The sequence below is a fragment of the Sceloporus undulatus genome, chromosome 2 (genome assembly GCF_019175285.1).
Source record: "Sceloporus undulatus isolate JIND9_A2432 ecotype Alabama chromosome 2, SceUnd_v1.1, whole genome shotgun sequence".
In the NCBI taxonomy this organism is placed as follows: Eukaryota; Metazoa; Chordata; class Lepidosauria; order Squamata; family Phrynosomatidae; genus Sceloporus; species Sceloporus undulatus.
The window spans coordinates 176,170,456-176,190,435 of NC_056523.1; the positions used below are offsets into that span (position 1 = coordinate 176,170,456).

At 42.2% G+C, this 19,980-nt stretch overlaps 1 protein-coding gene across 5 annotated transcripts; it reads right to left on the minus strand.

Annotated features, from left to right (window-relative positions):
• Window positions 1-1,229: 1,229 nt before the first annotated feature.
• On the minus strand, window positions 1,230-16,609 carry PRR13 (proline rich 13). Of its 5 annotated transcripts, none has more exons than XM_042454510.1 (5): window positions 16,515-16,568; window positions 12,767-12,810; window positions 8,110-8,156; window positions 5,539-5,954; window positions 1,230-2,703 (listed from the first exon to the last, which is right to left on the minus strand). In XM_042454510.1, exons 3-5 carry the CDS (start codon window positions 8,126-8,128, stop codon window positions 2,665-2,667), a joined length of 474 nt encoding a protein of 157 aa, XP_042310444.1. In that variant the 5' UTR covers window positions 8,129-8,156; window positions 12,767-12,810; window positions 16,515-16,568; the 3' UTR covers window positions 1,230-2,664. The 5 variants fall into 5 exon arrangements, with proteins under 5 accessions (XP_042310444.1, XP_042310445.1, XP_042310446.1 ...); XM_042454511.1 differs by having other exon boundaries at window positions 16,511-16,545; XM_042454512.1 differs by lacking the exon at window positions 16,515-16,568 and adding an exon at window positions 11,390-11,460 and having other exon boundaries at window positions 12,767-12,813.
• Window positions 16,610-19,980: the final 3,371 nt, after the last annotated feature.

Below are 19,980 nucleotides of genomic sequence, written 5' to 3' on the forward strand. Positions count from 1 at the left end.
TTGGGAGCATGTTCTAGTAGTGGTTTAATCTTGAAAGGTGGTTTTCTGCATTAACATGATCTTTCAGATAGCCTTCATACTCACCCATACCCACTCTGTTGTTTGACCTTCCCCCAACCTCCACTTCAGAAAAATATCTTTTGGGCACCAGACATTAAATCCAATTTTAGTTCCAACAGAAGTAGACCCATTGAAATGAACAGGATTTTGATTTCAATGGATTTGTTCTGGTTTCCACTAAAATAGGATTTAGCCCCCAAATCAGTGACTAATATAATTATCCTCCAGAGCTAAATGGTTTTTGCCAATGGAGTATTGATTCAAAGACCATCTTGACCTAGACATTAAGGAGAAGATAAAACTGCATACAGCAAAAGAAGTTTTTCAAGATAAAAATTCAAAGATTTGGACTGTTTGGCAAAACTAGGCAGCTGTACAAATACCTTACAGAGATATGCCTCTGGTCCCCTCTTCCGTTTACAGCAAGATTATCGCCCTCCAACTGTTGTTGGCCTACAGTTTCCTTCAGCCCTTGTCTGCATAGCCAATGGTGAAGGATAATGGGATTTGCAGTCTAACATCTAGAAGGTAACAAACCTTTGCTTTATAGTAATGGGAGAGAGGTTGTATGTGTTTTTAAAAGTGACTATAAACCTGAGCTAGACACACACTTGATACTCCCGTTTAGCTGTCAAATACCAATCAGATGTATTTTAAAATGAGACTATTTCATAAAAGAAACCATTTGCCACAACTACCATAATAAGCAGATCTAATTTCTAATCCACAGGTTTTTTAAAATGTCTTCTCTGCTTTGTTTTTGTTTTCTAAAATGAAATGCAACTAGCTGACAGGTAGGCTAAATGAGTAATTCTGTTCTGTCTAAAAGGAAAATAGACATAGAAATCAAAACACGCCACACCTTTTTTCTTTTAAATTGCACCAGGTTCTTTTAAGCTGATTCCACACTGATACATACTATACCTGACACAGGCCAGTGTTGTGGCATTTTCACTGCAGCTCTTTGCACTTTAAACACACTTGTGAAGTCTCTCCTAACAACAGAACTGATCACAGCTTGTGCTAAGAACAGGGGAGGATCTGCTGAACCTTATGTTGTATAGTTCTGCATCTGAGAACAAAAGATGAGTTTCTACAAATGCTGTTATGTTTCACTTTGATTCCTTTCTTAAGGCTTAACACAGAGAGTAACACACACCAACTCCAGCTGAGTATTAATATTAAAATCTTTTACTGAGAGACAAGAAACAAATACAGGGCAGGTAAAAATGGACATGCTGCTTCTATTGCCAGTTTCTGTGTGGTAGAGAGGGGGGAAGAATTTGACATAGGACATATACACTCGTAACAAGACATGGTCCGCTTTGGATTCAATATCCTTTCCCCAAGGAGCACAAAATAGCAGAATCGTACTTCTTAGAAGCCTTCTTTTACTTTAGCCAACACGGTCTTAATAAAGCTAGGGCAGATAATCAAAGATTGGCAAACCTTTGACCTGTCCAGATCATTTTGGCCTGGAACTCCCATCAGCCCCAAGGAGCATTGTAGAAGTTGTAGCCCAACACATTTGGGGCAAACAGTTACTCATTCCTGTAATGCATACACTTCTTAACTGGCTGACTAACTTGCTCCTTTTATTCTATAAGCACATCTGAATATTATCCAAGCAGCCCTTTTTCTACAAGGCACTAGCAGCAAACTTGGGTTAAACAGAAATAACATGCTTCCTCCTGATGCAATGGTTTGGAGCATGTGATATGAAAGAGTGCATTTATGACCACACAACCCTATTCTGGTATCATTTAGAGACTCTTAAACACCTTAGATCAGATACCCAACTGTGAGCCAACCAAAATTGTGCCCACAAATGCAGTGTTAAGAATTTAGGCATTCTAGGATGGATCCCAAACATCTGTCTTTCATTTCACTAAAGCAAAAGATGTCCCTAAGTTGCAATATGAAGTCGCTACAGTGTATGTTCTTCAAAGATTATATAAAGATCATTCCCAATAAAGCATATTTTGTCATCTTACAACACTTATTCTAAATAAGCAACATGCACTTTCCAAATAAAATTCAAATATGAAGCGGCCTCTTTCCTAGTGCCCAGGCAACATGGAAAAGACAAGAACCCTTTAAATGGGAAGAGAGAAGAGTGCAAATAATTTTTAATAGCACTTAGATCCATCATCCTGAAAACATAACTACAGCTTAAAGTGAATATTCTTCTGGACCCCAGCTGCCTGTAGCCTTTCAGAAAGCTCCAGGGGTAGTGAGGAGCTTCTTAATTGGCTCTACGGATAAAAAGTTTGCATTACAGGAGGGTAAAGAGTGCTGCTATATTTGCAGATGAGCTGTCTCTTTAATGTGGCTGTTAGTGGCCTTCCACTCTAACTTGTTAAGGCGCAGCAGTCAATCACATCATCCCTGGTCAGTCAGCGACACCAAAGTGCCCATCAGGATTTGTAGGAAAGTCCACAGGCCACTGGGATAAGCTTGACGTTTGGCCCAACTCTGCAAGGCAGCAAGCAGGTGTCATTTTTATTCGGTGACAGTTCAGTAGATTTGAGTGGGAGGTAGGAAGAGCAGTGCAAGGATAGGTGTTTGTGAGGAAAGGATGCAGCTTGGAAGTAGGAGGAGGCCTCAGTCAGAGTCACTGCTGCTGGAGGAGGAGGAGGAATGCTGTAAAGAAGAGAGAGAGGGGGAAACCCCATGAGATGTCAATTTTAATTCTTCATTCCTGAAATCTAGTCAGATTTTCCTTTCTCCCAGCTCCAGAAATTATCAGTTGAGGACATTATAATTTAAGTGTTTCCTGTACTTGCAGATTGTTTTTTTTAAACCAAACAAACAAACAAACAAAAAAACCAGACAAACTCTGAAAATATACCAGCTATTTTTGTTTTCTCACTAAGTTTCAGGAATTTAACACTAAAGGTTGCAGAAAGCCATAAGCTCCAACTCCTCCTCTCCTTTGTCAAAAATATTGCAGTACAAATTGAGTCCCCCTTATCTGGAATTCTGAAATCTGAAATACTCCAAAATCATCCGCATGGATGACTGAGATAGTGACCACCTTTGCTTTCTAATGGTTCAGTGTACACAAGCTTTGTTTCATGCACAAATTATTAAAAATATTTTGTATAAAATTACTGTTAGACTATGTTTATAAGGGGTATACAAAACATAAATGAATTTCATGTTTAGATAAGGGTCCCATATCCAAGATATCTCATTATGTATACACCAATGTTCCAAAATCCAAAAAAATCCAAAGCACTTCTGGTCCCAAGCATTTTGGGTAAGGGAGTCTCAACCTGTATATTGCAAGCAATGACTGGTGGCCCACATTGCTATTGTTAGGCTTCAGAATTCCTTGCCAATTCAACCATCTTCTTACTGTGAATGTTGGGTAGCCAACGGCCAAAATCCAGAGAAGGTTTAGGCATATCAAGAGCTCAGTGATGTTGATGAAATATCCTTTAGGATGCCATGCTTTATGCATGTAATTGAGCATAAAACCAATTAATGCAGCGGAGGTTATTTCTGAACAGACGGTGTGCTCAGAACTACTTTTGTATGAACATCCAACAACATATTTGGCTTGTAGAATTTAAAAACAAAATACAATTCCCAACAGTAAAAAACTGCATACAATTTGTAAACCAAACAATTCCCTTCTGCTGATTTCAGAATTGTTTAAAGTACATTTAACATTATTGGGATTGTGCCTATTGTCTACTCAGCCCTTTCTTTTTTGTTGCTGTTTTTCTGGTTTCCCCCTACTGTATCTTATCTTATCTATTAGTACTACCCTTATTGTCACCCTTGGCTCCAACAGGACTCTGCAGAGCCAATAACCTAACTTCATAATCTGCTTAGTAACTGAGCTCATTATCTTGTTATTATCCTTCTGTAAAAATAATAATAAAAGGATCCAGAGAGCAATTAGTGATTTCTTGATCATGTACTATACTGATCTTCAGCTAGTGAGTTGTCAACTTTGCTAACGTAAGTAGTAAAATGTCCATCTTTTGGGAAGGAGAGAGAATGAAGAAATATGAGAAGGAAAATGGCAGAGACAAGAATGTATCTGAGGAAGTAGACTTAACTCTATGAAACCTCATGCTGCAAGCTTGTGCTGCCAACTGCTTTCTTTCAGTTAGTCTCAAATGTGCTACAAGATCTCTCTACATACTGATTATACAAACAGACTACACAGCTGTATCTGCATATAAGTAAAGTAATACAGTATTCAAAATAATTTTTAAAAATCCCATTATACAATTTAGGATTATGGATCAGGCTGGTACAAGCAAGAGTAAAGGCAACTGCTTTTAACAGAGGTTCATCCAAGCGTCAGCACACATGTACAGTAAATAAATAATAACTCAGACTGGTTGAAATCATAAACTGAACAAAAGAGGATGAACCATTCTTAAGATATTTTAAGCCTGTCATCTTTATAGGCTGCAATGAGAGCGTTCTCTCATGCCAAATCCAGCTGGGACCATTAAAAAGAAGCAGGTGCTTCTAATGCATCCCAGACTTGAAAACCCAGTTCCTGCCCTGGCAGTCTCACCTGAACAATGTAGGTTAGCTTAACAATGCTTTAGGCACCAGTGGTTTTTATTATAAATGTGACTGCCCAGAATCTGGTATCGCCACTTGGGACCTCATGATAGTAGCTTAATTTTATTTCCAAAATATATTATTAATAATTTGTATTTAAAAAGAGGGAGGTTACACTTCCTCTGACTGCAGAAAAGTGCTTGGGCATAAGGGCAATTATCTATTGAAACATAAGCATAACAGGACCTTGAAGGCCATGATCCCACTTGGGGTAGGAGATGGGCAGATGTGTGTGGAAGTAGGCTCATGGAGGTATATCCTTACATAAAGGAGCAAGAAAGGACGGAGTTTGAGAATCTTCAGCCTTCTGGATGTAGATTAATTCTTCCTCTTAGTCAACCTCACCATTGGGTGGTCCAGCTAGGGCCAATGGGATCCCGAGTTCAACAACATCAGGAGGGCCACATGTACTTCTTTTCTGGGTAACACACGAGCATCTCCTCTTGCTAATTCAGACCCACCCACTCCTTCCCCCCTCTCTTGATGATTTAAAGGGCAGGACTTATCACTGAGAGCCAGTACTTTAAGCATTGCTCAGCCATTGCTTCAACACTCTCTCAGCCTGAGAGGAAAGCAAAGGCAACTCTCCCTCAATGAAATCTTGCAAGAAAAACCCATTATAGGGTCGCCATAAGTTGGAAACAACTTGTAGGCAGACAACAAGAACAGCAACTTGTTTCTGTGGAAACTAATGCCTTCAAGTGCTTTCCCTACCTCCCGAATAACTGTGTTTGGATTCTGCAGTGAAGCCTTCATCACTAATATCTCGAGGGTTATCAGGCACAATGACAGAAGAAGCCACCTTTGCTTCATCTCTTTGGCAACAAATGAGAGGAGTTTCTGGACCGTTTTCCTGCCCTTTCCAATCCCTTCCCTTCCACATACCTTCCCATGCAGCTTATGGAGCTTGTGGGGTTTGTGCATCTTGTGAGCCTTCTTCATTTTCTTCTTCATCTTCTTGGCAGCCTTCTTATCCATCCCATGGGTACCCATGGCAACACCCCCAGGCAGCAAAGGATTAACCCCCATTCCTCCAGGCATGCCAGGGGCAGGAGGAGGGTAAGGACCACCAGGTGGGACAGGATAACCAGGTTGATGCCCAGGATAGGGAGGCTGAACTGGGTGCCCTGGTGGGTATGCAGGTTGCCCAGGGATCCCTCCTGGGGGAGCAGGGTAGGAGCCAGGAGGTACAGGGCCTGGGGGGAAGGCAGGATTCACAGGAGGAGGGTGTGCTGGGTTGAAGCCAGATGGGTAAGAAGGGTTGAGAGGATATGCTGCTCCAGGGTAGGCACCTGACTGGCCTAGACATTTAAAAAGAGAGAGAGATAAAAGGAAAAAGAAAGAGTGATAAGCTGCAAGGCAAGAATATCCTGTTGCAGCCATCCTCTCATATCTTACCATTTGGTAGTGAATTTTAGGACAGATATTGACATTCCAGTCTAGCTGTACCTGGCAACCTTACCAAAATCAGTACTATCTACATTAGGGACAAGGAGTTGTCTCGATCCCTGAGTGAAAGTCCAGCCTCCAAGTGCTAATCTGGCAGGTCAGATAATGACAGGAAAATGAGCTCCATCCCCCTGACAGTATCTGGCCTGTCAGATTAGTGCAGGGGGTACACACAGATTGGACCCAGGAACTAAAACAATCCACAATGTCCTCCCCTGATGTTCTCTGGCTCCTTCCCAATGCCCATTTCTCCTTTCTCTCTGCAGACAGAAGAAATATGGAATTCTGCACTTCTCTCTGCATGGGGAAAGTCCCATCACCCAGCCCATTCCACTGGAACGAATCCCAATGCTTGCTTGCTGGTTGACTTCCCAAACTCAAAGGCAAACTGCATGGGTAGGGAGAATCTCTCCCATTCCAAGGGGTAAGGTTTCAGGATCCCACCCCACAACTGCAGGCCAGATTGGTGCCACCCATGGGTCGGATGTTCACCTCTCCTGCTATCTTCCTACAAATGTGCCACATTCACAGACTCTTGGCCCATCAAGTCTGCATAAATGCCTCCTCTTTCTCTGACTTGATTGCAAAATGCAGACTGTCCAGGATAGCAACCACAGAGTCCATTTGACACCTTGAATTGGAACTAGGTTGCCTGAAGTAATTTGGTTGCCTGCCAAGTGACAACTGCAAAAGTGATTATTCTTTGAGAAAAAGGTTTCTATCAGGATCTACCCAAGGATTTCCATGTTTTAAAGACACTATTAATAGGGTAACCTCAAGATTCAGTCTCTTGGGTAGCTCCAAGGTGGCCATTTGAATGGCAACAAGGACAGAGAAGGCAGGCAGAGGTTGCATTTTTTTAAAAGCATATCTCTAGTAGCAAGCTCAGAATGAAACCCCTGTGACAAGACAGTGCAGTCATTGCACTTTACTGAATCACTGAGGAAAGCATCTTGTATGCAGCAAGAGTGGAGCATGTGGGCAGTTCTTCCACAAACAACCTGAGGCAAACCAGTTCCTTCATAGAAAGCAGCCTAACCAAGCAAACTGTAATCAACCCACAGCTACAACTCTCATAAGCTGGAGGATTCTGGAAATCGCAGTCTACAATTTTTCCAAGCTCTGGACCAATTGCAAATGTCTGCTGCTACTGGCTTCTGGACAAGATCATCCTCACAGAATACTTGCTATTGCTTTGCCATCAGTGTGAATTTTAATGCTGAGAAGCTACACTGGCACTGGAAATGCCTTGGCTATTACTTTGTCCCTTCTAAAAAGCAGTAGGCATGCTAAACATTTCTTGGAGGTAGCCAATAACCTTTAAACGTGCTTCCAGTCAGGATCTCAGCTATATACAGAGGCCCAAAGATAGTTAGCATGCAATAATGTTGTATGTGCTACATTTGTGCCCTTTCATAAAGTGTATAGCAAAGGAGATACACACTGAGTCTCCCTTATCCAAAATGCTGGGGACCAAAAGCATTTTGGTTTTCAGATTTTTTTTTTTTTAAATGGAATACCTGCATTTGCATATATGTACATAATGAGGTATCTTGGAGATGGAATCCAAGTCTAAACACAACATTCATTTATGTTTCATATATACCTTTTACACATAACCTGAAGGTAATTTATAAAGTATTTTAAAAATAATTTTGTACATGAAACAAAGTTTGTGTACACTAAACCATCAGAAAGCAAAGGTGTCACTGTCTCAGCCAACCATTAAGAAAGTTTTGATTTTTGGAGTATTCCAGATTTTGGAATTCTGCATAAGGGAGACTCAACCTGTTAACACACCTGATGTTGCATATCATAGCAGAAGGGCAAAGGTTTTGCATCCCCAATGGTAAGGTACCATACAATAGTGGTCCTGAAACTTTCATTCTTCACATGTTTTAAACTTCAGCTCCAAAAATGCCAGCTAGAAAATCTGAATATTGAAGTCCTAAACATCTGGGAATGATTGCTCTAGAGAATTCCATAAGATCTGCTACTCCCTTTTACCTGCATTAGGATCCCACATGGTCCTGAAGAAGAGAAGACTCTGTCACCTGGTGGGGAAATGATATTGTTACATCAACAATGTAAAAAGAGGGCCAGTGATACAGCATAAATCAACATACAGTGGTACCTCGGGATACGAAATACCCAGGTTACGAAATTTTCGGGATACGAAAAAATCCCATAGGAAATCATTGTTCCGGGTTACGAATGTTTTTTCGGGATACGAAGAAAATTTTTGGTGCTTTTTTCGGCTTTTTCGCACGAAACGCGGCTTTTCCCCATTAGCGCCTATGGCAATTCGGCTTATGAAGGCTTTTCGGGTTACGAAAGCGGCCGCGTTACGAATTAATTTCGTAACCCGAGGCACCACTGTAGTTGGAACCATCTTCTATTCATATCAAAAGCTACACCATAAGGTCAAATTTCACAAAGACAGGCAAAAAGCTCTGAAAAGAATGCTACACTACCTCTTCCACAGAAAAGTTAGGACAAGGAAAGGATCTGGAGCATTAGCATTCTTCACACAGATTAAAATACAAGATTTTCACCAATTTTTACAAAGTTAATGTTCAAGTTCTCACAGCTCTGAATACAGATATATATGCTTAAAAGAATGATAGAAAATATATTCAAGGACAAGAAGGGAGGAGAAAGAACCTGAAGTGTATTTTGCCTTCTAACTCACATACTTCCTAAATGTTTGTAAATTAAACCTCCACCCTATCCCGTTTTTTAAAACTGCAAATAAAGATGAGATGTGTATCTGTGTTTTGTATTTTGCAAAAACTTTCTTTTCTCAGTCTAAACTGTCTGCCATCAGTGTGTTACTCAAATGAGAATAAAATATTCAGTACGGGATGAACTTTCAGATTATTTCTGTTATTTCAAGTATAGAATGCCTAAATTGCTTTTTGGTTGGTGTTACCAGTTGCAGGTCCTGGAAAGGGCTGCATATGTGTGTGAGGATTGCCCTCCTCTCCATCCTGCTGCTTTGCTTGTTTACCCTGCTCCCCTGCTATCTGGTCACAACCTGGTCAGACCACTGCAGCCTTCAGAGGATACATTCAAAGTCTGGCACAGCCAGCAGCCATGCCAGACTCTGAACTGAAAGCCCCACCACCCCAGAAGTGGCTGTTGCTGGAAGTGATGCTACTGAGGGTCATTCATGATCTGGCTGCTGGGTGAACAAGAAAGGGAACCAATGCCCTGTTTTTGACTTATGGCAACCCTAAGGCCATGGGGTTTTCTTGGCAAGATTTGTTCAGAGGAGGTTTACCATTACCTTCCCCTGAGGCTGAGAGCATGTGACTTGCCCAAGGTCACCCAGTGTGTTTCATGGCCGAGCTGGGAATCGATCCCTGGTCTCCAGAGTCACAATCCAACACAAACCACTATGCCACACTGACTCCAAAGTTCAAAGCCTCCACTAATTTCTACAGGACGAAAAGACTACAGAAGACGTGAAGACAAGACTTGTTCTCCATCCCTGGCACAGGATGGGCTTGGTCTCACTAATACTAGTCCTGGAGAGGTGAACACAAATAATCCCTTAACTACTGAATGAGCTCCTTAACTAAATTGGCAGCACTCTTCTGGATGAAAACGACAGTCCACAACTTCCACAGTGGCAGTAAAGAGCCAGGTCTACAAACCTATATCTGGGTAATCCTCTAAGACATATACGTCTACAAAATGGGGAATTAGATAAAGATACTGTTCACCATACTTACTGAATTGGTAGCAAATGACCCAGGATTGTGCCATGCCAGCTCTGGATAAACTCTGTATGTTTTGAAAAATAACTATTGTATATGACCTTCTCTCTTCCTCTCTTACACACAGGGCATCCAATGTCCATGGGACTGGGCATCCAACCCCACTAGTTTGACAAAGATCCCATAGTGAATACTTCTTCATGTCCCTATAATAACGTTTTTCCTTGTTCTGCAGTTCTGAGGCAAAAGCACCTTTACCAATTCAATTCCTTTGTTCTGTTGTTGCTGCTAAAATCATTGACCCCACTACAGCATGGTGTTTCAGGAAGCCACTCAGGCAAGGTACAGCCAGAACAATATCAAAAAAGAGGGAAAAGTCATGTTTTTTCAAGTCTACAAGAACAAAGAAGCTCTGCAGAACCAACATACACGGTTAGGATTCATCTCCGCAATGAGTATGCTGAAGCAAATGAGAAGAGAAACAAACAAGGAAAGGGAAAAGAACCCAGTCAGATCACAGCCCTAAAAACATACAGACCAGAATGAAATAAGATACTTGATGGGACCTACAGGCTAGAAGAACTGGAAGGCTCAGTTTTGGGATTATTAGAGGGCTCTTAACCACACAGAAGTAGAAAGAGAGGAAGATCACACACCAGATGGATGGACTCAATCAGAGCGGTCATGGGCCTGAATCTGCAGGACCTGAACAGAGACTGAAAAAAGCTGTTCTTAGAGATGTTTCATCCACAGGATTGCCATAAGTTGGAGTCAATATGCAGGCAGTTAACAAGAAGCCACCATCTCCTCAAAAGACAAACAAACCAAATTACAGTGAGCTCTTGGTAAGCACTGGGATGTGGTTTCAGGATTACCTGTGGATGCCAAAATCTGTGGATGCTCAAATCCTATTAAATACAATGGTGTAGTAAAATGGTGTCCTTTATATGAAATGGCAAAATCAAGGTTTGCTTTTTGGAATTTAGATTTTTTAAAAATACTTTCAAGCCATGGATGTTTGAATCTGTGGATAAAGAATCCATGGATATGGAGGGCCAACTGTATTTGTCCATAAGCTTCATCCTATGAGCCATTTCCTTGGGGTGCATCTGTGTTACTCTGCTGCACCAAAAGCAAGAAGCCTTATGATGCCTTAAAGACAAACTATTATAATGTTATTTGGCATAAGATTTCAGGGCTTTAGCCCATTTATCCATGCATATGATGAAGTGAGCTGCAGTCCACCATGACGATAATGTGGGTCTTCAAGTAATTTGTGAGCCTAAGGCAAATCTATCATGGGGTTTTCTTGGCACGCTTTGTTTGGGTGTGTATGTGTGTTGCTTTTTGCCTTCCTAAGAGTGTGAGAGAATGCGACTCACCCAAGGTCACCCAGTGGGATTCTATGGCTTAGTGGGGATTCGAACCCTGGAATCCAGAGTCATAGTTCAACTCTCAAACCACTACACCACACTGCCTCTTGCAGTCCACCATACCTAGGACCAAATAATAATGATAAAATGATAGCCTTCAAACTGCTGCAAGACTTTTTGATGTCCACGTACCCTGATTACCAAATCAGTTACTGCTGGGGCTTACTTCTGAGTGACAGGCACAGGACTGGGCATTACTGTTTCTAGAGACAAAAATTACTATTATTTAGCATATTCAAGTAATGGGTAGGAAAAGACTAATGAACAGTTTTAATGCACAAAAAGTACAATATAACATTTTATAACATTTTACTCTCCATCAGAAAATGTTATGAGAGATGTCACAACTTTCCAGAAATTCATTTAACTGAATCACTACGAAGCAACCCTGGTTAGTACTCGGATAGGAGACTGCCTAGGTGTTGTAGGCTATATTTCAGAGGAAGGAATTGACAAAACCACCTCTGAGTATTCTTGCCTAAGAAAACCCTATGGAATTCAGGGGGTTGCCATAAGTCAACAGACAACATGAAGGCTAATATACATGCACAGGAAGGTTATGGCCCTCCAGACTGCAGCTCCCATGTTCTCTCACTATTGGCGAAGCGGGCCATGACTGATGGGAATGGCTTATCTTGTGGGGCCTAGAATCTGTAAGGTCACAAACTGCTCACCCTTGATTAAAATCAGGGGTGGGCAAAGTGTTGCCCTCCAGATGTTATTGGATAGCAGCAACCCTTGGTGCTGCAGTCCAAAACATATGAAGAGCCACACTGCTCACCCCTGATTTAAATGAAGGGAGAGGCAGGGAAAGAGACCAATTTAGATCTCAAAACAATCAAACAGCCCCAGAGGGGAAGAAAAGCAACCTGGCTATGCTGATAAACTGTCTTAATAGCAGGGCACTCCTATGCCACCACAGCCATTTCAGACTGCATGAAAGCAACCACTTGTTCACAGAAACTGGTCTTAAGTTTCATCTCTACCATACTCTCTAGTATGCTTGGCTTATTCTCTCAACATCTTTGTAAGTGGGTCACGTTCCAGTTTTAAGGGCAAGGAGCTGAGTTTGAGAGAGCCATCAGTCATGGCCATCTAGATTAGGGGCATATCTGGAGGAATGAACTTTGCCCATATGTGATCTATAAGTCATTGACCAAGACACTTTGTCAGAGTTGTGACAATGGAGAAAAATGAACCATTAACTAGTTGCAAAGTTGCTAAGAGAATGAAACATTAATGAATCATTGTTTACCAATGGCAAGCCTCTGGAACAGGCCAGGTCAACTGAATTAACCAAAGAAAGATGAGGTGACCTGTACTTTTTAAGAGCCAGAAGTCTCAAATGCAACTAATCTCATAACAACACAAACTAATACTAACTATCATTCAAGAGACAATATAATCCACCTGTCCAACATATAAGACAACAGGTTGGATTCAAATCCTAGATCCATTAAAAAAGTCACCAGAAAATGTTTTATTGTATCCAAGCTTCAAGTTTCCTACCTGTGAAATGGGGAATAATTAGGATGGGTCCTCCTCTCCCTCCACTGGAAATGTGTGAGATTAAGAAATAAATATTAGTTATTATATTTATTATTATTTTATCATATTAATTTGTACCCTGTTTTTCTCCCAGAATTGGGACCCAAAGCAGCTTACAGTCTAAAAGCACAGTACATTTTTGTGTTTTTGCTGTAACCTTTGCATTTGTCCATCTCTTATTCCAGACAATGCATCCTTCTTGCACAGACCAAGTTTCACTTGACCAAATCCTGCACTCCCAGTCTCTCTCCTTTTATTTTATTTTCTGTCTGACATATTCAAACACTGTAAACAAGGCCTAGATCATTTGCATAGCCAGCACAGTCACTTTCCAAATTAAACAGAAAAGGGTCAACAACAGTGGTTCCTCAAGCAATGGAGTGGGACCCCCAGAGGGGTCAAGAGAATTGCTCAGGGGGGGGGGGCAAGAGATTGGGAGGCTTCAATCCCTTCTCCTGCTCCTCTTCCTAAACCTTTTATGTGTAAAATTCACACATGCATTGAGTTAAATATTGAATTTACTTAAATAAGACTCTTCTAATTTGAACCATGCTATTTCCTGATAAAGTGTAAAAATATGACTACATATGGATATGCAAATGAAAATATAAATATTTTAAAATATTTAAATAAATAAACAACAAAATGTTTTCATTCATATCAAGTGGGAGTGGGCATGACATCTTCATGTAGCTATCAAGGGGGGTCCCAAGGGTAAGAAGTCTGAATACCACTGGTCTACAACAAAACACTGCAATATGGATTGCCAGCTATGCCTTCTTCCAGGGTACCCTTTCCCTTCCTCCCTCCTTTTCAAGTCCTCCACAAAACTTTTGGGGGTCCCCCTCCTCCACCCCCAAAGTGTGTGCCTTTAGGATGTGTGCACTTCTGAAAACCCTAGAATTCACCCAAAGCTGTTGTCACTTACCTCTTATGCATGAATAATGCTACTGCACTATGCAAGAATGTACATACTCAGGACACTTTCTCTGTAGTGCACATACTACAGGATTCTACAATACTTCTAGTAGGAGCTAGTCTTGAATAGGAATGAAAAGAAGTGAACCAAATCATTCCTAATTCAAATCTCACCTCTGCCATGATACTAGATATATAGCCTCCAAGCCTAAAAACTGCCACCACAGAATGACAACAAGCCCTAAGGATTGTTAAAATAAGTGTGGGTGAGTGAAATGCTTTTTGGACTGTCGAAATGTTAAACACTATTTAATTATTACCACTAGTATATTTGGCTCTCTGTATCCACAGATTCTTTATCCATGGATTCAAGCATCTACAGCTTCAAAATATTCTAAAAGATATATATTCCAAAAAGTAAACCTTGATTTTGCCATTTTATATCAGAGATACCATTTTACTATACCACTGTATTTAATGGGACCTGAGTATCCACAGATTTCGGTATTCAGGGGAAGGCCTTAGACCCAAACTCCAGAGGATACCAAGAGTTCACTGTAGTTGTGATACTACTGTTTACATTTATTTTGCATATGTCACCCTGAGATCCTTGGCATTACACACATATTTTTAATAGTTATAATAGCCAGGGACCCCCAAGAACTATTTTTAATAGGGAGGGAATCCGACAATGTTAGGCAGGTTTACATTAAGTTTCCCTATTTGCAAGTACTTACATTGGGAGGGGAAATTTCTATCTCCATCCTTATTGAAACATCCTTAAATATGAAGACACTTACAATCACAATGTGTACTTAAAGTGCCCTCTAAGGGTGCATCCGCACTGCAGAAATAATCCAGGCTGACACTGCTTTAGCTGCCATGGCTCGATGCTGTGCAATTCTGGGAATTGTAGGGTGGTTGTTTTTTGTTTGTTTTGGAGATATTTAGCCTCCCCTATCAGAGAGCTCTGGTGCCACAACAAACTATAAAAAATCCCATAGCAATGAGCTGTGGCTGTTAAAGTGGTATCAACCTGGATTATTTCTGCAGTGCGGATGTAAACTAAACCATCGTAGCTCACTCCGAAGTAAATGCACACAGGCTACATTGTAGGCAGGGCTGGGAGGAGGACCAACAACTGCTTTCATATTACTTAGTGCTTGATCATTTAATACACTTCTGATTAATAATGTATTAGAAAGGTTAGGAGCCTTGGTGGTCCATTTTTGCCAGGTCATTTCCAGCCTTAGCCAGAGGTTCTAGTGCTCACTGTCCAAGTATTCCTGTCCAAAGCATCATCATTTCACATCTTGACCTCACAATTCTCACTTGTATGTGGACTGTTACCAGAGTTGTGTCACCGTTTATGATGACCCAAAGGTTGCATTCCTTTCCCGCTTTAAACTCTTAAAGAATCTGGTCCCACAAATGTTTCATTGGAAGTAAGCCCTATGGAGATCAGTTGGGATATACTCCCAGGTCAAGAAAGGCAGTGAGTCAGCCTGGCATAGTTGTCTGAGTGTTGGACTATGACTCTGGAGACCAGGGTTCAGTTCCCAGCTCAGCCATGAAACCCAATGGGTGACCGTGGGCAAGTCACACTATTTCAGCCTCAGAGAAAGACAATGGCAAACCTCCTCTGAAGAAACCTTGCCTAGAAAACCCCACAATAGGAGCCTAAGAGGTAAATCGGAAAGGATTTGAAAGCACACCTAATAGTATGACCACTCCAAGAGTGCATCTACAAAGTAGAAATAATGCAGTTTGACACCGCTTTCACTGCCACAGCCCCATCCCAGAGAATCTTGGGGTCTGTAGTTTGGTGAGGCACCACCACCCTTTGACAGAGAAGGCTGAAGACCTTGTAAAACTACAAATCCCAGGATTCCATAGGATGGAGCTATAGCACTTAAAAAAAGTGGTGTCAAACTGCAATATTATTACAGTGTAGATGCACTATGACAGAGCAAGTGCAGCATACTGGTTTGAGTACTGGACTCTCTGGAAACCTGGGTTCAAATCCCAGCTTGGCCATGAAACCCACTGGGTGACTTTGGGCAAGTCACACTCTCTCAGCCTCAGGGGAAAGTAATTGCAACCCCCCTCTTTACAAATCTTGCCAAGAAAACCCGATGATAGGGTCACCTCGGAATCATGAACGACTTGAAAAGCACACCACAACAACAACACATCTGCACTCTAGGAGACCACAGTTCGAATCCTCACTCAGCCAGAGAAACCCACTGGGTGACTTTGGGCAAAAGTCACACTCTCTCAGCCTCAGAAGAAGATAAAGTCCAAACCCCCCTCTGAACAAATCTTGCTCAAACAAACAAACCCTAGATCATCATAAGACTTGAAGGCAAAGAATGGTTAAGTCACAATACAAGGCAATAGAGGGATGTTTTTGCCCATCACTCCAAAATGAGAAAAATGAGAAAAAGGGGTTTTATGACCAGATGTCCTCCTTTTCCAGTCCTACATTTCATCCTTTCTGTCCCAAAGGCCCTCCATTCTGAGCAGGGCTAAGAATGGCTTTACATTTTTACATGAGTGTCCTGAGAGTTTTTCTATTGCAATGCTTTATATGAGTGTCCTGGGAGCTTTTCTATTGCATTTCTCCCTTGGGTGTCCTCCATTCTGCAGTGCCTTTGGGGTGAGGACCCTGCAGAGGACAAGCCCAGAATAATGCATGCTCCACTTGGATCCCTTCACAGAAAAGGGGATCTCCCACCCACCCCCAAATAATAAAGCCTTGCCCCAATAAGAAGGATCAGGCCCCACCTGCCTTTGCTCTGCTTCTGCTTCTTCCTGCTCTGCTCTGCTCAGTTGTGGAGCAGCCACTTCCTGGAACCTGGCTCCATTTCCAACTCCCTCATCCCCATTGGCTCACAGCCTCCCTGGCCACCTCCCTATAGGCCAGGGCAGGCGTCCATCAGCAGCTAGGCGGGCTTTCATAGTAAACAGCTCTTTAGGGCTGGAGGGGGAAAAGGTCAGGTTTTAAAGGACTCCATCCTTTTCCATGAGGGCCATTGTGGTTTGAGGGTTAGGACTAAGACTCTGGGAGACCAGGATTTGAAGCCCTGGTCAGCCACAGAAACCCACTGGGTGACCCTGGGCAAGTCACACTCTCTCAGCCTCAGAGGAAGGCCATGGCAAACCCCCTCTCAAGAAACTTGCTAAGAAAAACCCATGATACATTCGCCTTAGGGTTGCCATGCTCAGTCATGTAAACCCCACTGGGTGACCCTGGGCAAATCACACTCTCTCAGCCTCAGAGGAGTGTGAAGAAGCTTGCCAACAAAAACCTACAATAGGTTCACCTTAAGTTTGCCATAAGCTGGAAACAACTTGAAGGCACACAACAACAACAACAACATAAGGGCCAAAGCAGATTACAATAAAGTTCAGATTAAAAAACGTGAACTAGCATGGCATCGTTTGACTATTGGATTGTGACTCCAGAGACCAGGGTTCAGATTCTGGCTTGGACATGGAAACCCACTGGGAGACCTTGGGCAAGTCACATATTCTCAGCCTCAACGGAAGGCAATGGCAAACCCCCTTTGAATAAATCTTGCCAAGAAAACCCCATGATAGCTTTGCATTAGGAGCACCATAGTTCAGAAACGACTTGAAGGCACATAACAACGAACAACAATCTATTTACATGACACACATTAGAGACTTTGGCTGCATCAGCACTGCAGAAATAATCCAGTTTGACACCACATTAATTGCCATGTATCAATGCTATCGAATTTGGGGAATTGCTATTTATCGCAGAGCTCTGGGGCCACAACAAACCAAATTCCCCAAGTTCCATAGCACTGAGCCATGGCAGTTAAAGTGGTGTCAAACTGGATTATTTCTGCAGTGTGGAGGCAGCCTTTGTTAATTCAGGCTGAGACCTTGCTTAAAGCAGGACTTAATCCTTCACTGAAGTTGTGTAGAAGAGGTTCCTCAGGTTTTGGAAACTGCACCCAGTAGTTGTGTTTGCTTGGAAGGTAGTAGTGAGGCCAGATTGGAGGCAGGGCAGGACTGTTGTGTTGAAACTGCGATTTCTGCAGGTGTGCAGTTTTCCCTTGAATAGCCTGTTGTGAAAATAAATATCAATAGGTAGAGCTGATGCCCAAGCAGAGTTTGTATTTGAACAAGTGGGGCCAGATACAGGAGAAAAGGAGTGCCCACCAATAAGTTTCAAAAAGTAAAGGTTTTTTGTGCATTGTGAAGGGTTGACATCAAAAGACAGCGGTGCCTATCTTGGATTTTTTTAAGGGCTATTCAAAGGCAGAGCTAGTAGTGGCTTAAGTGTTGGATTGCACCTCTGGAGATCAGGCTCAGCATTGAAACCCAGTTGTGTAAATCACACTCTCTCAGCCTCAGGTGAAGGCAATGGCCAACCTCCTCTGAATAAATCTTGCCAAGAAAAGATTTAAAGATGAACCCATGACAGGTTCATCTTAGGGTCACCATAAGTCAAAAAGGACTTGAAGGGACAACAACAACAAGGCAAAAAATATTAACCTTGGGAAGATGTTTTTTGTAAGTTTGACTCCAAGATTGAGGAGATCCTTAGCAAAACATTCCCTTTTGAGCCCTTGACAAGTTTACCTGCTAGCATTAGTAAGCCATCCTCATAACAGCACTGGATTTATCAGCTGTCATTTTAATCTCTCACAATATCCTGGAGCAGCACTATGTCTTTGCAGGCACTGAGGGAATTTAAAGTGGCGGATCCCAGATAGATCCCAGCCACTCATTGCTGACCAGACTGAAACACTGGAAGGGAAAGTATTGAAAGAGGGCCCAGGATAGTATAATCAATTGTCCTTACTGAGACCCAGGCAGCTACTTGAGGATGTTGTGTGCTTATAATGTGAGGAACTTCTTCTACCCAACTTCAGTGAAAGTATAAATCCTGCTTTAAATAGTCTGGATTAACAAAGGCTGCATCCGCACTGCAGAAATAATCTGATTTGACACCACTTTCAAAATATTTAAACAGGGCTATCAACCTTCTCTTAACCTTCTCATCTCCAGGCTAAACATACCCAGCTCCCTAAGTCTCTCCTCATAGGGCATGGCATTAAAGTGGCGTCAAACGGCATTATCCCTACAGTGCAGGTTAGACCAAAGTTGTCACTAGATTACAACTGCAATTCAACAGCAATAGCATTTTTGGTTTTGCAGTGTAAGATTATACCTGAATGACAGAAGACAAATAACATACGGAATAAATGCTGGTTCCTGCTGTGCCTTCTTTTGTTGGCTTGTGTTATGTTGTGCGTAGTGAAGAATCATAGTATCATAGAGTCAGAAGAGACCCCAAGGGCCATCCAGTCCAACCTCATTCTGCCATGCAGGAACTCACAATCAAAGCATCCCCGACAGATGGCCATCCAGCTTCTGTCTCAAAACCTCCAAAGAAGGAGACTCCACCACTCTCCGAGGGAGTGTGTTCCACTGTCCAACAGCACTCACTGTCAGGAAGTTCTTCCTAATATTGACTTGGAATCTATTTTCTTGTAGTTTGAATCCACTGCTCCAGGTCCTATTCTCTGCAGTAGAAGAAACCGAATTACCTCCATCCTCAGTATGGCCTCCTTTCAAATATTTAAACAGGGCTATCATATTACTTCTTAACCTTCTCTTCTCCAGGCTAAAGATACCCAGCTCCTTAAGTCGCTCTTCATAGGGCATGGCTCCCAGACCTTTCCCCATCTTGGTAACCCTCCTCTGGACACGAAACAATGATGCGGATGGGAGGAAAGTGTGGTTTGTATCACAAGGCTTGTCATCACTAGCCAGAATACTCTGGACTGCCCCTGGAGTACTCTGGCACCAAATTACTCCTGTTACCTGTGCTCTCTCTGCAGCAATGATGAGCAGCTGCCTTCCCACATGTCCCCATTCAATGCTGGTGCCACCACTGAGGTCACAATGCAGTGCCCAGCCATGTTACCGATGCTAGGCAACTCATTCTTACCTCAGAGTGACTCGTGTCCACAGTGACACAGCCAGACAGCTCGCATGGACCTCATGAAAAGGGACCACTCATGGTTCCTGTAGAGTGAGCCAAAAACCTGGAGTAAAAGGTATGGTTTTTAATTCAGGTTAAGGGGCAGAAAGGCCAAATCAGGTGTTGAGATCATGAAGAAGCTCCATACCAATTCAGGGTTTTGGGCCTTAAATCATGTAAACCAGAGGCAGTGAGCCAGGGGGAATTTGGAGTAAATAGTGTAATCCATGCA